The sequence below is a fragment of the Echinops telfairi genome, unplaced genomic scaffold (genome assembly GCF_000313985.2).
Source record: "Echinops telfairi isolate 266 unplaced genomic scaffold, ASM31398v2 ScPeMD7_2;HRSCAF=8, whole genome shotgun sequence".
NCBI classification, from domain to species: Eukaryota; Metazoa; Chordata; class Mammalia; order Afrosoricida; family Tenrecidae; genus Echinops; species Echinops telfairi.
The window spans coordinates 28,146,334-28,164,397 of record NW_022103898.1 but is presented as its reverse complement, the minus strand read 5'-3'; the positions used below and the strand labels follow the sequence as shown (position 1 = coordinate 28,164,397).

At 40.5% G+C, this 18,064-nt stretch overlaps 1 protein-coding gene across 1 annotated transcript in view; it reads right to left on the bottom strand.

Moving 5' to 3' along the window:
* The window catches only part of ANKS1B (ankyrin repeat and sterile alpha motif domain containing 1B), a 1,383,364-nt gene that overhangs the window by 595,682 nt on the left and 769,618 nt on the right, over window positions 1-18,064 (bottom strand). Inside the window, exons 12-13 of the mRNA XM_030886113.2 lie at window positions 7,442-8,031; window positions 5,497-5,569 (exon numbers count right to left, since the gene is read on the bottom strand). Coding sequence (XP_030741973.1) covers window positions 5,497-5,569; window positions 7,442-8,031 — 663 coding nt within the window. The remainder of the gene's footprint in view (window positions 1-5,496; window positions 5,570-7,441; window positions 8,032-18,064) is intronic.

Genomic DNA, 18,064 nt, shown 5'->3' with positions numbered 1-18,064 from the left:
GTTGGACTTGTGGGCTTGGGCAGCACTAGGTTGGGATGTTTTCTTGATGTGCACTTAACCTTTATATAAAACTCTCTCTTATACATGAGTTTCTGAGGATTTGTTTCTCTAAAATACCCAGATTAACACACTGATTTTTTATGTCATCATGTGATTTTCTGATCCTATTCAGCACCCAAAACACTGTGTGCAGAATGCAGTCTTCATGGGACTATTTATGATTCCTCTCCATCTAACCAGTCTTGACAAGAAGCTCAGTAAAGTTGTAATTCACAATTGACCTGATAGCATATTGCAATGCTACATGGAATGATCCACCACTTGGAGCATAATTAGTATACAACTGAGAGGTAAATGTTACAGTACATACAGAAATAGCTGTACACAGCAATAGGCTTTGTTAATAGGAATGATGATGCTAATCATAATGTGTCTCTGCTTTTGTTTTCATAACCGCTGCAGATGAATTATAGTAATGAAGAAGTAGGTAGGATGCAGTATGAGAACTTGGCAAAGGAGAAGGAATAGGGCAGAAAATTGGTGGATTTATTGATGATCCCAATGCCCTTCACAGGTAGCTCTGCCTGAGTGGTGTTTTCAACTTTAACCCATATTTTCATAAACATATGTAAAACTATCTTTATAAATAAGCTTATATTATTTTTATGATTGTATGGCACTATTTTAAGTATTGGAACATCAGTGTCACTTTCAATGTCAAATAAGTCTAACTCTTGGTATAATGCACAAATTACTCTTTTAACAGAGAAACACTTTTAGGTTTCTGCTTGAACTCTCCACGCATCACAGAACCTACTATGTCACTGGGCAGCCCTTCCATTTTAATATCGTAATACTAAAGCAGAAGGAGTGCTGGTGGCTTAGTGGATGACAAGTTGGGCTGGGGATAGGAAGGTGAGCAGTTTGAAACTACCAGCCACTCAGTGGGAGAACAAGTGAGGCTTTCTACTCCATGAAAGAGAGTTTTGGAAACCCACACAGGAGTTCTACTCGGCCCTAGAGAGTCACTGTGAGTTGGAATCTACTTGATAGCAGGGAATGAGTAAGTGAGTGAATTATAATAGAAATAAATTCTTGCTTTAACGTCAATCAAAAGTCTGCATTCCTACAACTTTCCTGAAATTATTATGCAGGCATGTCTGCAAGAGCCATGTCTTAACAAACATTTCCAAGCTGGTTCTTGGACCGTATAAAAGGCTGCAATGTGTATCTGCCTTTCTGGGTGAGCTGGCTACACACTCACCCACAGAGCTAAGATTTTACCTGCACCACTGAACACAGGCACACAATTTTGAAAACTTTTCCTTAAAATTTTTCTCTTTTCCAAAATATAAAACAAACATGCATCTCAGGCAAAAATTGTGTTCGATCATTTTTTTAAAATCACGTAATCATCACTGGGTCCAGCTAGGTTGGAGCAGAATGAATTCTCATGTGTCTTCACATAGGAGAACTGGGCTCGGTACTCTTCAATACCTTCATAGTCTGGCCGGTGATCACATCCAATCACAGGGCTACTTTGTAGTCATCTAGGCTTGGGTACTGAACAGCCATTTTACAGCATCCGCTGAGTTATGAATGTTTGCTTAACAGGCAGATTTGTCACGCTCTACTCTCAGAGCTCCATTTCAATGTCATTGAATCAATTTCGAGTCATAGTCAATAAATGTGTCCCTTTAGCCATCATTTCTTATGTGATACATTATAATTCTAGACTCTAGATGCCTGTGGCTATTGTCCCTTTTGGAGGGCGGGCTCTACTATGCTAATAAACAAGATTGGGTGGGATTAAGACCTGATTTTAGCAGAGGTCTGAACCAAGCCACACCCTTTGTTTCCTTTGGGGCATCTTCAAGACTCTACCTTAGTAGCAAGTGTGATTTTAGAGACCATCCATTGTTTTCCTTGAAGAGGCTGTATTTGCCGGTACCACCGTACACTTCTGACACACATCACAGCACCTGGAAAGCCATATCTCTGTTTCCTGACTGAGCCTTACTAGAGGCAAGACCTGCTGTGACTTTTGAAAATTTTCAGCCTCTGGCTTTGGATCCTGTGTTTTGCTCGGCTCTGTCTGATATTTAGATTTTGGAGTGAACAATACCCACCATCATGTGAGATATTTCCTCCAAGTTTCTGAAGTTCATGTGGGGCATTACAGCAAATTGCACAACCCAGGGAAGCAAGGGGATATATTTATGAGGAGAGTTGGGGAAAATGGAGCAGAGTAGCATCTTGGAAGAGTTGGATTTGGGGGATATCTTTAAACTCCAACACCTTGGCCCCCATTTAGCATTAATTCTTCTAAAAGAAATTATTATCACAGTGACCCTATCAGGTAAGGTAGAGCTACCCCTTTGGGCTTCTGAGACTCTTAAGTCTTGTAGACTGCTTCTTCCTCTCTTGGACTGGCTGGTGGACTCAAACAGCAGACCTCATGTTTAGCTTCAGTTGGAGCCCACTACAGCACCAGAGCTCCTTAGAGAGACATGAGGCCCAGGAAATTGCATTTCCTGTAGTGCTGAAATTATTTCGATGCAAGCAATCTGGAGATCACAATGTAAGAAAAAACCCCAAAGGCCACGTCATGATGCAAGTTCATTCACTTTTACTTCAACAAGAGAATTGCAAGAGTGGGGGGGGGGTGACTTTTTGGTCTCATTTATGACTTTTCAAATATGCCTCCTGAGAACATTTAAACAGTCACCAGAGTTTTTTGTTTGTTTTGCTTTATTATTTCCAAGAAATCTCCATACTTTTCAACTGCTTCTGTTTTTACTTGTGGTCATTATATTGTGAGTTCAGATCTCAAAACTCCGACCCCACCAAGTATTGACCCCCAAGTAATACACATGCATACCATATGGATGACATATGTCTAATCAAGGAAATGAGTAGACCTTGATCAGACATAGGAAGTACTGTATATACTTGAGTGTAAGCCTAGCTTTCAGCACATTTTTTAATGCAGTTTTTGTGGTAAAATTAGGTGCCTCGGCTGATATTTGGGTCAGCTTATACTCAAGTATATATGGTATGTTCTTATGTAAGAATAAGAGAAGAATACAGTGGGGCCGGGAAGAAAAGGGGATGGAGGTCAGTGGCTGAGGAGAATCCTTCTCCCTACTCCCCATTCCCTTTCTTCTACCCTTTCCCCTCATCCTCCACCCCAGCTCCCAGCTCAGTTGGCCACTTCACTCCCCTCTTCCCAGACAAACAACTTAGTTCTCTTATGTTCTCAAACTCCAACCTAGCTCACTGTCATTGGGTCTGTCCTAATTCATAGCAACCCTATATCACAGGGTAGAACTTCTCCTTGGGGTTTCCATGTTTCTGAGACGATAATTCTTTATGACAGTAGAGTCCCTCACTTCTCCCAAAGAGCAGCTGGTGTTTGTGAATGGCTCACTTTACAATTAGCAGCCGAATGCATAACCATGACACCGCCAGGGCTCTAGGTTTGAGTACGAGGATATCTCTGGTGAGTGGGAGCTGGACTTGCTTGGCGAGCTCTAGCATTGCCAGAACTTTCAATGGATGGGCCGTCATACTCACTGCCATTGAGTCAATCCCAATTCCTATGAACCCTAAGCACAGGATAGAACTGGCCCTGAGGGTTTCTGAGACTTTAACTATGCATAGGAATAGATCCCCTGAAGGCTTTCTCCCATCTTCAGTGATAGGTAAGTGCTAATCGTTAAGGGATATCTTGTCTACCTAGCTCTGTTTCTGTTCAGAATGACTTCTCCCAGTTTCCTGGCAAGGGACGTCCTTCCACAAACACTGTTGGGATGGGGCGATACATGTGATCTGAAGCCAGGCAAGCACAGCCTTGGATTCAGACTTAATTTTCAGTATTTTGTTCATCATGGTGTTTTTTGGCTTTAACTTTGATTTTTTAAAAAACAATTAATTATTTTGACTGTTTGGGGGCAGCCCCTTGGATTTTGCTTTTTAGGTCAGTTCCTCACTCATCCCATCAAGTCATGACCCTGGGGACTGGTCAAAGGCCAAAAGTCATATTGCTAATCATCTTATGATATAATTACATGTCTTTACATATAACTTGATCTCATTACCTCTACTAAGACATCAACCATCATTACTAACTTCCACAATCTCTTCCAAGAGTTTAGAGAGATCTGCTATAACTCCAAATGCTATAGACCCGTGCCATTTACTCATTGTCTCGTTGTCTGTCTGTCGGTTTGCACAGCTTAGGTGTTGCTGTGATACTGGAAGGTATTTCACTAGTATTTTAAACATCAGCAGGGTTTTCCATGGTGGGCAGGTATCAGCAGAGCTTCCAGATTTAGACAGATTAGGAAGAAAGGCTTCCCAATCTACTTCTGAAAATAGCCAATGGAAAACCCATGGACCAGAACAGAACTTTGTCCAACTGTCTTTGAACATGTCTTCAATCCTTAAACAAGGAACAAGGAATCAATCCATAAAGGAAGGCATCTTGTCTGATGAAGGAGAGAGGCAACGAGGGCACAAGAAATGCTAGGTAAGCTAGCTTGGGACAATAGCAGCAAGGATGGGTTTGGACATGCTGTGAACATCATACAGTACTGATCGATATTTCATTTGCTTGTCATCATGTGTCAATAGCAGCTAACACCAACAAAAATAGAATTGATGGATTGGTCACATCATTAATCAGTAGCAACGTGGAAATGGAACTCAACTCTATATTTTACAAGTAATAGTTTCTTACATATCAATACAATCTTACATATCAATAATCTTATTTTTAAATTTAGGTATCTGATATTTAATATTCATCAGTAGTAAGTAAAGAGTTACAGTCTCAGAAACTCACTGGGGCAGTTGTACCCTACAATAGGATTGCTATGAGTCAGCAGTGATTTGATGGCAATGAGTTTGGTTTTGGTTTTATTAAGCAACAGTCTTCAAAGAAAGTTCTACCATCTTCTATTCAAGCTTTAATTACAGGGAAGAAAACAATATCTCTTATAGGCAACACACTAAATATGTATTTTAAAAACCTTACATTTTCGAGGCACCTGCTAGGTACTACAAGATGTATGGAGATGAGTAACACAGAATTCTTGCTTTAATGGAGCTAATATATGAAATTGGTAACCACCTTGACCATGGTGAATGGAAAATTTTACTGAATGAGAAATACTGTATTAAGTCACCATCTTCTACAACCTTTTGAAGTGCATAATGAGCTCTCCATAAAATTGAAACTCTAGTAACATTAACTGGTATAGTAAGATAGGGCATGGAGAGAGAGAAAAAAAACACCTTAATCTGTGAAAATAGTATGCTAATAATTGGTATTTTTTTACAATTCATGCTTGTTTTTTTTGATCTGAAAGTAGAAGCAAATAATTTGTAGTTATAGTTACGGTAAAACGTAGCATGACCTCAGCACACCTATCGATATCTAGCTAGTTCTTAAGCACCTTTAGTCACTATTTTGTAGAGGAGAGATTTCCTTACTTTTGGTCTCACCATTCATCTCTTCAAGTTCACTGCAGATTCCAACATCTATGGAATTTATAATCTTATCGATCTGCAAGAAGCAAAAGTGATAGAAATGAATTATTATATTCAGTTTTCACATTTAAAAAGAATTCCAAATGAAAGGTGTATTTATTCTTGGTATTATTACCACAGCAAGATCACCAGTAGGAGCCTGACAGAGAAAGGATTCAAGGGAGGCAGGTATCTTATTAATTGCTTTTTACAATATACATTATATTCTCCTTTCCACGTATTTCAAATTCAGCTTTCCTTTTGTACTTTGTAAAATGAGCTTTGTCTGTGTGTACCCATGATAGATCAGTAATGCAGGAGTTACATGTTCCTTCATCTCAGCGGGGCCAGGGTGAAGAGTGAGTTCATGTAATGATGCCATGCTCACGTGCATTCCCCTCTCTGCATCTTGTTTGATTGGTGAGGGGCTGGGGTCAGTCTGTGGACATGGCCATTGAAAGCAAGTTCTATACATGTGGCTAAACCAGTTGTAAGGTGATTTGTAGCATCAATAACAATAAACTAGACCTGGAATCAACATAATTCATTAATTGATTAAAAACGAATTGCTCCTACCTCATTCCAAAAATTAATATTTCTGATATTAATTGAAGAATTAATAAATACAAGAAATGCATAGACTCAAAAAATACACCACCCATCTAATAGCATGGACCTTTTAGAACAGTGGCTCTCAACCTTTCTAGTGCCATGACCCTTTAATTCAGTTCCTCATGTTGTGGTGACCCCCCCAACCATAAAATTATTTTTGTTGCTACTTCATAACTGTAATTTTGTTAGCTATGAATCGAGCAACCCTTGTGAAAGGGTTGTTCAACCCGCAAATGGGTCGTGGACCCACAGGTTGAGAACGGCTGTTTTAGAAGGATAAGACTTCCTAAATAACAGCCACTTAGAGTTTCATCTCCCTCTTTGTCATCACAGTGACCTTAATCAGACGACAGGTTTCTGAAGGGGAAAGGAGCCTCACATGAATGTCCCATTTTGTTTACCCGAAAAATGTGCAGAGCAATCGAGAGATTTCTCAAGCAGCTCAGTGCAGAGTGTCCAAATCAGAATTATTTCCATTTTTCATTCTCAGAGTACTATAGTGACCTTAAATGGCACAATCTCTTGAGATCCAAAGTGAGCTATAAAGTTAGAATAAAAGACCAAGGGAGAGTGTGGTCCATTCTTTGAAGGAACCCATTGAAAAAGTAAGACATTCTATTATTTTATGATTTGGTGCTCCATAGAGGCAAAGGATAAGATTTCATAACATTATAAGGGTGTTGCTTATAAAGATGTTGGCTTTAAGTAGAGCTTAACTTGATGACAATGGACCCTGACAAATTTTCACTTAGTGGTTTTCTGATTGATGTAAAAGGAAGTACTATATTAAGTGATACATGTTCATTGGGTGGTGCTTGGAGAGGAGCCAGGATTACTCCGTTTACCAGTAAGGATTTGATTATAAGGAGCTCTTCCGAAAACATCCAATACTTTAGAGAGGGAAGACAAGCTAATATAGAGTTTAGCAAGTAGCAAAATGACACAGAGCAGAAAAAATACAAAGCTCTTTCTCCATTTGTCAGCTTCAGTGCTTGGTAGGACATAATGTGAACATTCTCCAGCACCTCATAGCTAGTTATTACTTCTGCTTGATATCAATTTCTATGGAAACAATAGATTTCCCTACATGTGTGGAACTGTGTTTGTTCTATTACACTCGCTGTGAAATTATCATGCATTACCCCAGAACCTTTCCGTTCCACTTGGAGCAATATCCATTAAAGCTATTTCTGCCTCAGGCAGACTTAAAAAGCCAAAAATCCTTCCTCCAACCACCCCTCCCCCCACCACCCCTTGATTCTATTGCCCTACTGAGTGAAAAACAAGAACGTCTTACTTCTTCCCATTCAGATGTGAAGGATGGTGTTCTTTCTGAATTCCGCTTTGCACTGTGTTCAGCAGTTGAAGTTTCACTCCAGTTAACTCTTGCTGTTTTCTCATTTGAAGGGTGGGCAATGAGATCAGAATCCGATTTAGAGACAGTTTTGGATAAATGCTTCTCAATCAAGGCTCTTGGCAAGGACCTTATTCGCCCCAGCGTACAGGCTCTCTCTACTAATCCCCCTGTGTTCCCAACCCACCGGTCCCCATTCCGGGATGCATTTCTAGTTGCCCTGGTGCCAACAATGGTATGGTTTTCCAGTGGGTTGCCTTTTTTGTGAAAAATTGTTCTACTGACCACTTTGGGTTTAATTTTCTTCACCGCAGGTTCTGAGTTGCTTTCTATTGGAGACGGCTTGAAAGGCACAGGACTGTTTGCCAAATGGATTTCATGTTGTCCATCTTCATATTTCTCTCTCTTCCCATAGAGATGAAATGGATTTTCGGGGGACTCACAGGCTGGAGAGGAGCCATGGAGCAGGCCTGCAAATTGCCCAGGATCATATTCCTTGGGGGGGTCGTTGTCCTCCTGTTGAGACAGGTCATCTGCAAAAGGGGAGGAAGGATGTCAGGATCCTTGCTTATAAAGGCCTCCCAATGTCCCAGTGTTCCAATGTCCCGAAACATTTGGGCACCTGGCCAATATCTAGACATTTGATTTACTGCTTCAAAGCAGTACTCTCGCTGTATCAACTACCCTTGTTCTCACAGTGTCACGCATGAAAGAAATGTGTGTGTATGTGCATGCACGTGCATGTGTGAATTTCAAAAGTATGACCTAGCTACAAATTGAGTCACTGCACACTCTACGCTTTGGTCCCCAGCATATATAATTTACATTGGGCGAGCCAAACTGGGAATCTTTACAGCAGAACTTGACTTCAAATCATCACAGTAAGTGAATTGCTGTACACCAAGATATCAGGTAAGATGTTAGACAAGTATCAGATTGCAACCACATGCAATGATAATCCTTGCTTTACTCCTGGTAAATCTCTTCAAAAACAAACTACTGAATAAAAGTATAATGAGAAGTAATTGCAGGTCAGTAATCCAGATAGCGTTACCTTGAATACAAAATTAAGGTCAACTTAAAATTAATTATAGGATTTTGACAAAAAAGATTTATTGAAGCTGAAGATAGGCAAATTAATCAATAACTCAAGATTTTTTTCTACAAATATAGATGCCACCTATTGATTGATACTAAACTATCTTCTTCTTCCCTGAAATGTCCTTTTCAAATTGCTCCCAGTCTTTGATAATGTAATGCTAAAAAGGAAACAAAAGAAAAATCGCTTTATTCCTTCAGAAATGTTATAAGATAAAGCATAAATGTTCTCTAAAATTTTAAAATATATCATGCTTTTTAAAAATGACTATCTTAATTTGTCTTTTAAAATGATAGAATCCTGGCCAAAGACCGGAGCAAGAGTAGTCACTTTGCCTTGCTGCGTGGTCATTTTCATTCATATAAGCTATTTACCAGTATCAAAAGTTAAATTAGCTGAACGTCTACAATCTACACTGCTGAAGAAATCAAAAACATTCAACGTTTCACATAATGACAGCAAATCAAAAGTTAATTTCCTGATCCACACTTTAAAGAAATTAGTTATTATTATAAACCCTAAACACTAAAATTTATAAATTAATAAGGAGCATAGATTAAACATGTGAATTAAGAGTTATATTTATATTATCTCGTTTGATCCACTTAACAATTCAGTGGATTGATTAATAATTATCATGATTTTCTGACACAATAACAGTCTATGACCAGAATATAGAGTTCCCATATTTTCAGCCAGTTGGCTGCCTCAGGAAGCCTCTGTGGATAATTGCCCAAAGGATGTTGCAGACAAATGAACCCTCTTATTGAGGTTTGATGCCAAGTTGCTAAACTGTTCTCTCCCTTAGAGCTGGTAGAAGCAGAAATGTTTCTGGCTTTCCATATGCCTAGACCTCACCCCACTTCCTGCTGGGGTTTGGCAAAGTTAAAATTTCCCCTTACCCCAAACAATCACACCAGCATCTTAGATGGAACAAAGAAGAGTAACAAGAGAGAGGGCCAAGAAATGATGATAAAAAAGGGAACTACCTATACTCAACCAGTATTATTTAAAATCAAATGAATCTTTCCATAAAACACCCCATCTTTAAAAGAAGCATTATCATGTTTTGATAACTCCATTTATTTTCTTCTCTCAATCTTGGGGTAGAATCATTGATGGACAGTGGCGTGAGGCAGCATTGAATGTCCTTTAAAAACTAGTGTATAATCAAAACTATGGACTATTATGTTCAGTTTCAGATGTCAAAGCACTTAACACGGGAATAATGGCTAAGTAGAACTGCCTTGGTGCGTTTCCAAGACAGCAACTCTTTATGGGAGCAGAGAGCCTCGTGCTTCTCCTAAGGAATGTAGTAGGAAGGAGGAATTCTGACGTTACCAAGCTTATCATTTCAATTGAGAAAATGTATTCGGAAGACTGGGAGGTTTGAGTGTGAAAGGAAAATTGAAAAGATTAGCATATGGGGGGGGCAATCTCCTTGGTCTCAGTCAAGAGGTTTCTGAACATGTTCCTTTTCTATGACGAAAGCTTTGCTGGTTTTGTTAGGCTCTGCTGAGTTGGTTCTAACCCATACGAGCCCCACATGCCACAGAACAAAATCATGCCCGCTCCTGAGCCATCTTCAGCATCACTGTCATGCTTCAACCCATTGTGGCAGCCACTGTGTCACTCTGTCTTGTTGAAGGTCTTCTTTATCATTTCCGACCTTCTACTTTATGAAGGACAGTTTCTACCTCTTCCCCACACACAATGGCTGGTGGGTTCCAACCACAGACTTTCTGGTTAGCAGCCGGGTACTTAATCAATGCACCACCTGGGCTCCTTCATGAGGGTTTGGGGGATATCATATTCTTGATTATATTACATACCATGTATATTATTATACAGTATCATATTCGTTACATATGATAAATATAGTATTTATTTATGATGGAATTAAGGAGCCTAAGTGGCACACTGGGTTAAGCATTCAGCTGTTAGCTGAAAGGTTGCCGGTTCAAACCTACCAACTGCTTTATGGTATAAAGATGAGCTATATGCTTCAGTAAAGATTTAGTCTCAGAAACCTAAATGGTAGTTCTATTCTGCCCTATGGGATCCTTTGAGTAGGAATCAACACTATGACCATGGTATCTTAGTTTATTTATTTAAATTACATAATTAAATATATGAATTTTATTAGATTACCATCCACATGTGGTTTGACAAAAATGAACACAATCATGTGTGGTTGTTACATAATCTGGTGTCAATTTGGGGATTAAGAGTGTAGAGGTGGAGCCTAGACTATCAATCAGGATATAGCCAATGAGGCCTCTGTGTGGGCATGGCCTTCTTCTGAGGCTTCTGGGAACTCTTGTATTTCCTCCTTGGAGGCGGGAGATGACACACTCTATCAGCATATGCCCTGCGAGACATTTCTGATGAGAAGCCACATGGAACTACGCTAGAGCCTTGGAACTGGAGAAGCCATGTGGTGACCCTTGCCAGTCCTGAGATGCTTACACCACCAATGGATCCACAAAGACTTACCAAAGGCCTGTGATCTTCCTGCATTTGGCATCATTGCATGTGTTTCATGAGTCTGAAGAGGGCTTTATAGATTGGTATTGGACATATGGGTTAATATTGGACTTAAAAATTTGATCTGAATTCGGCTGGGATGTTTTCTCAATATTCAACTGCTCTTGTATATAAGCTCTTTCTTATACACATATGAGTTTCTCTGGATTTGTTTCTCTAGTCAACCCGACTGACACACCATGATCCTCAAATGGTTCATTTTGTCCAAATCATCTAGCTGAAAATAGTAACTTCCCTAAATAACGGTGAATCTAGTTATAATCTTAGACCTTTGAATAATATTTATTAGCATCCTCATGAGAGTTGGGAACATTTCTGATCAGAGCTTTGAAAGACAATGATCTCTTGCTTGTTTCAGTGGTCAAACTAAAGATCACTCAACTCAAAGAATATATGAAGCTGATATGAAACGTGTGCCTGTGTGGTGGCTTGATTTCAGTCCTGGTTCTAATCTCATGCCTCCCTAATTCCGCACCCCTCCTTGTCTCAGTCCCCCATACTGACTCTGGGCATGGGCACATGCTTTGCCTGGACCAGTGGGCAACAGCAAAGATAACTTAAGCAGGGACTTAGAAAGCACTGAAACAGCTTGCTCTCTGGCTGCGGTTGGAACCTTGGCACAGGGGGAACAAGCCCACGCTGGCCTTTCACCCAGGGAGTAGCCAGCCAACTTCTAGCCATGTGAATGAGGCCATCTAACACCGATGAACCTCGGCCAACTTGCCGATCTCCACAGGTGCATAGGCAAGTGCAGTGCAACTCAAGCGAGCCCCTGACTTGTCAGAATGATGCACTACATAAAGGGCTGTTGTCTTGGGTCATTAAATTTTGGAGTGGTTTGATACTCTGCAATAGATAACTTATTCAGCTTGTATCCCAAGTTTTAAACAGGATATACACTTCAAAGTGAATTCTGGTGATGTTTTTATTTCCACATCTGGAAAATGGTGAGAGAAAAAGTGTTTACCTCTAAGGGTTGCGCACATTAAATGAAATAAAAGGGGTTAAGTACTTAGTGCAATGGTTGTTGTGTACAGTGCATTACATCTGTTTATATTATTATAGCAATACTACTTAATTCAGAAGATTAAAAATGTATTGATTTTACTTGGAACTTTACGAAGATTATTATTTTTGTATGGCAAGCATATGAGATCTACTCCATTGTTTTTGCTTGTCTATCTTAAAAAGTACACTTGGAACGCATTTTGGGGTTTTCTCACTCTTCAGATGAAACTGAGTCAAACTATATAGATTAAACTATTTCCATAACTTGTCTCATTTAATTTCACACTTCTCTTCTGATAAATGGACATTTCATGCCAAGGTGCAGACCTAAATATGTGTGAATTCCAATCAGATAGTTATTTGAAACACCATTAGCATTTCAAAGAAAGATCAGTTTATGTATCCCATAGTAAGTAATCCAATCTCTTTTTATGCATCTTTGCTCCTGATCTTTATCACCCATATAAATACTTGAATAACAGTGAAACCCAAAGTTTCATGTTAAGATGAAATCAAATCATGGAAAACAAGTAATTTCTTCCATTACAAAATACCAGACAGTTGAGGAGTTGGTAGGTTGTTGTCTAGAGGGTTACCAGCGCTGTGTTCTTCTGGAAATGGACCACTAAGCCTTTCTTTTGAGGCATCTCTGCCTCTCTGGGTGCACTGGAACTGCTAAATTTTAGTTAGTGTCATGGGCTTAACTATTTGTGCTGAACATAAAATTCAAACTCACTGCTCTTTAGTGGATACTGACTCATAGCAACCCTATAAGGCCAGAGAACTGCTCCCTGAATTTCTGAGACGGTAAGCCTTTATGTTTTCTAGGAGTCAGGGAACATAAAGCCTCATCTTCCTCCCTTGGAGTAGCTGGTGGGATCAAACTGCTGACTCTGCAGGTAGCAGCTCAATGTGTAATCCACACTGCCAGCAGGGCTCCACTATTTGTGCCACCAGGGACGATTATAGAACATAACTTTTAACTGTTGGGCCGCTGAATACCTCTTTAGAAAATAATTAGTGTACCCATTTTTAGAAATCCCATTGCAGATGCAAATATTCTGAATATGTTCCACCTATATGTCTAAAATGCTTTCTACAGACCAGGTACTGTCCTTGGCACTCAAGATTTAGCAGGGAGAAAAGCATCATTCCTCCACGTGGCATTTGTACTCCAGTGCAGAAGATGCCGAGCAGGCAGAAAAAGAAAGAAAAGGAAAAAGACATGATTTCTGATGGGGTAAGATTTAGGAAGGAAATCAAGCAAGGTGAGGAGATAGGAGTGAAAGTGGTTTACTGTTGGGAATATCTGTCTGAGGAAGCAACATTGACCAGACACAGGAATGCTTGTGAAGGAGATGACCATCCGGTGTTTTGTGGGGCCATGATTGTAAGAGTGCAGAACAAAGCTCTAAGTCTGTTCAGAACAATCAATGAGCTGACGTCCCTCCATAAAAGAAGGGCGGGATAGAATGGTGGGCAATGATATCAGACATGAAGGTAGGGTAGGGTGGACACAATCTGATTTACATTCTGAAACAATCACCTTGCAGAAATAGAGGATGATAGCATAGTGTTTAAAAACATATTTTTATTAGCCTTTCCAGATATCATCATAAAACAATATGTAAAATAGTGAAATGAATAAATGGGCACATGACAGTAAAAGAAAAACAAACTATAGGTAATATCGTCAAGAAAGCTATGTGTCAAGGATTCTCCTGGAAAATGAATGGCCGCGGCCCTGGAACAGTACAGAGGTAGGCTCCGAACTGGATCTGCAGCTGTGCAGCTACTGCGACGAAGATCAAACAGGGTGACCGGAAATTGCCATTCGATACTGATTTACAAAAGGAACAGACCCCACAGCGAGAAAGACAGTAAGCAGCAGAATCTAAGGCAACACACAAACGTTAAAGAATCCTGTGAAAATCACAGCAGGGAGCCTTGAAAATCTCAGCAATGCCCAATCCTGCACTTTCAGGAGACAAGACACTCCCCTGGAAGCAAAGTGCTCTAGGACAAGACCTGAATTGATCAGAGTGACAACCCTAACGATCTCAGGGAAGTCGGCACTCCTGATGCTGTGTAAGGCCGAGTGGGACAGAAGCAGGCATGCAGGAAGGGGAGCCTATGAAAGCCAGGCCTTAGAAAAAGGTAGCGTTCCAATGTGAGAGCCCTGCTTGGGAAGCTAAGGCAAGTGAAGCTCTTGAGCAGCGGTTCTCAACCTGTGGCTCGCGACCCCTTTGGGGGTCGAGCGACCCTTTCACAGGGGTCGCCAGATTCATAACAGTAGCCAAATGGCAGTGACGAAGTGGTTACGAAAATAATTTGATGGTTGGGGGTCACCACCACATGAGGAACTGTATGAAAGGGTCGCGGCATGAGGAAGGTGGAGAACCCCTGCCCTAGAGAATGTGGCACCAGGAAGCCTTCTTTAATCAGTCTGGAGTGGCCAAGAGTGCATACACTTTTCAAATAGCTCAAGGTAACAAGAACTGAGAAAGCCCTTAAGCTTTTGAAGTGGGGGTAGCTACTGTGGCTCATCCCCTCTTTCCCTGGGGAATCTCATCCTGACCGTCTGGGACAAACCTTCTCATTTGTGCTGTAGTTCAGTGTCATCAAATCTACTTTGAGTCATAGCAACCTCATCTGACACAGTAGAATTGACCATAGGTATTTCTAAGCTATCATCTTTATGGGAATGCATTGCTAAATCTTTCTTCAATGGAACTTGAGTGGATTCAAACAGGCAACCTTTCGGTTAACAGGTGTGTGCTTGAAGGTTGTGCCACCAGGCTCCTTTGTCATCTCTATAGCAAGGAGAAATTTCCCTACTCTTCCATCTATTATAGCGTGGATAGCTGGAAGAGTGTACATTTTGCAACCAAATTTCTGGAGTGTGGGAAGTTGGCCCAAGTAGGGAGCTCTGGATAGAGAGCTCTGGTGGTGGAGTGGGTTATGCTTTGGGCTGCTCACCACCAAGCCAGTAATTCAAAACCACCAGCCACTCCACCGGATAAAGAGGAGGCATCCTCCTTCCATCACGATTCAGTCTCAGAAACCCACGTGGGGCAGTTTCACCCGTGTAACAGCGTCACTATGGGTCAGAAACACTGGATGGCAGGGAGTTTGGGTTTGGGTTTTGAGGGAGTCTAGTGGATTACACATGAACCTGCTAACCAGTCAGTGGTTTCGAAGCCACTGGCTGTTCTTCAGAAGAAACATGAAGCTGTCTGCTCCGGTAAAGAGTTAAAGCCTCAGAAACCCAAAGGGACAGTTCTACTCTAACCTAAAGGGTCGCTCGATGGCTGTGAATTGTTTATTTGTTTGTCTTTGAGGAAATGTGCAGCAGTGTGTGGTTCAAGGATGGTGACCAATACACATTCCACTCAATACACATGCTACTCAACCCAAATTCTACATCTCTGAGATTTGTTGCTATGCAACATAACCAATCTGTTGGTGACAAATAAACGGGTTTGAAAAAATTCATAGCCCTGGTTTGCTTTTTTTTTTTTTTTAATAAATAGATGATTATAATGAATCAATGTTCATCTCCTTATTAGGTTACATATTATTGCTCAATAATGTACTGCTTGTAAGAAATGTACTCATGTTTTCAAAGTATTGCTCAGAGATGTCAGGTGTCTCTCAGATTCTTCCAGCAGTTCTGTAAGGTAAAAATTACCTGCCTTTATCATCCCCTTCGTTGCCTGTAGATTTCTTAGAGACCATTCCCTTCCATTTCTTTTGATGCAACTTGGAAGCTTTTCTTTTTTCTTTTTGGAAGCTTTTCTACTGATATAAAAATTCCCAAGAAATGGTGGGTCTCCCATGCAGGTTATGAGGATTTATTCCTTTAAACAAGAGGTTCCTTCCTAGATATTTTGAGAATAACCCAGCTTTGGTCTTAGATTTTGCTGACATGCCTGAGGGAATCCACAAGTCACACCCTTATTTGCTTTAAAGAGTCTGCTCTGTGCTTTAAACTCTGATCTTTTGCTCCTTCTGAGGAAAGAGCAAACGTTTGTACAGTCACCCCCTTTGCTTTCTTTCTGAGCATGCTCTTCTGCCATTGGATCTCCTAAGGGTGGCATCTTCGGCCAGCAGGAGAGGCTGAGTTTTTCAAGTTATTAAGTCTAGGATCCTTTTGGTTTAAGAGTTCTTTCCTCAATTTAGCTCGTTGCGCTCACGTTTTATAAGTGGAAAGAAAAAACTAAACCAGGTGCCACTTCTTAACACCTTGATTGGAAATTTCCTTAGTGAAATATCCAAATTCATGGTTTACATTGTTTCTGCATAACTGTAGAACATAATTCAGCTCATCCTTCTGTGGCACAGTGGGTACGCATTGGGCTGCATTGGCCAGGTCAGCAGTTCAAGCCCCACCCTGACCCCGGCTCACTCCAAGTGAGAAAGACAGGGCTTTCTCCTCTTATAAAGAGTTATGTATTGGAGAGGCACAGGGGGCGGTTCTATAGAGCTGCTATGACTTAGGATGGCAGCAAATTTGGCTTGATTTTTTTTCTGTGACCACACAACAAAGATCACCTTGTCTCCAGTTTCCAGGAACATGCTCAGCTCTCCTTGTACACTTAACGTCCATACTTTTACCAACTGTCTGCTAATGAAAATTTAAGTATTTTCAGACAGTATACTTTCTTTCCTTCCTTTTCCTCTTCTTTTTACCTTCAATTGCATTCTCATTAGTAAAGTTTTAATATCTGTGTTATCTATGCACAGTCTGTTTAAGGCAATCTGTATTTTTAGCATGTTCTTCAAAAGTCTTCCTGCCTCTACTCATCACCCAATTTCAAAGCTACCTTGACCTTTTGAGGTATTTGTTACAGAGACATCTCACTTCCAACCAAAACTCAAACCCAAACTCTGCCCCGGAGCCAATGCTGACTTCTGGTGACTACATAGGACAGGGTAGCATTGCCTCGGTGATTTTCTGAGATGTTAACTCTTTACAGAAGTAGAAAGCCCCATTTTTTACCTGAACCCCACCTTTCTTCCCAGGTATCAAAAATCTGAATTAATGTCCAATGTTTTGGTAACAAATTACCACACATTCAGTAGTTTAAAATAACATACATGTATTAGCTGAGAGTTCTGGAATTCGGGGGACTACGTTCTGAGGCTATGCGGTGAGAATTGTTTCCTTGACCATTGCACCCACCAGAGACCACCTGCATTCTTCAGTGTGTGTCTCCATCACTCAGATCTCTTTCCCTACCACTTCTCCTTCTCCAGTACCAAATGCCCTTTCTGTCGTCTCTGAGGAGCTTCTGATTATATTGAGCCCACCTAGATATTCCAGAACAATCTCTTCTCCTCAAAATTCTTAACGTAGTCACATTTATGAAGTCCCTATGGCCATGTAATCGCCTTACAGATCCTAGGAATGCTGCGATCATACCAAGTTAAAATGCTACCCATGCTAAATCACTTGTTTTTGAGACTTATCATCGTCAACTTGGTCAAGCTTCTTAAGTTTTGCCAGGCAAGTAGGTATACAAAGGTCATGCAGGTGGCCTTGATTTGCATCTCTAATGAACTCGAGCCTCTTGCCGTGGGTTGGTTGGCCACATGTGATTCTTCTAGGAAATGACTTTTCCTTAATTTGGTCAATTTTATATTGAGTTGTTTGCCTTTTGTTTATTGATTTTTTTTAGCACTTAAACGTTCCTCTGTCTTCTTTGTCAGAGGAAAGTTTAAATACTAACCTGATCCTATGACACTTATCTTTGTGCATCGAAGTCTCTGATTTAGTGGCTTCCAGTTTCACTGCTTTGCGAGGAACAGAGGTTCTTTGTAATATGGATACAGGTGAAGTTATCGTAATAATAATAATAGTAATATGGATGAAGTTATAGTAATAGTAATAATAGTAATATGGATGAAGT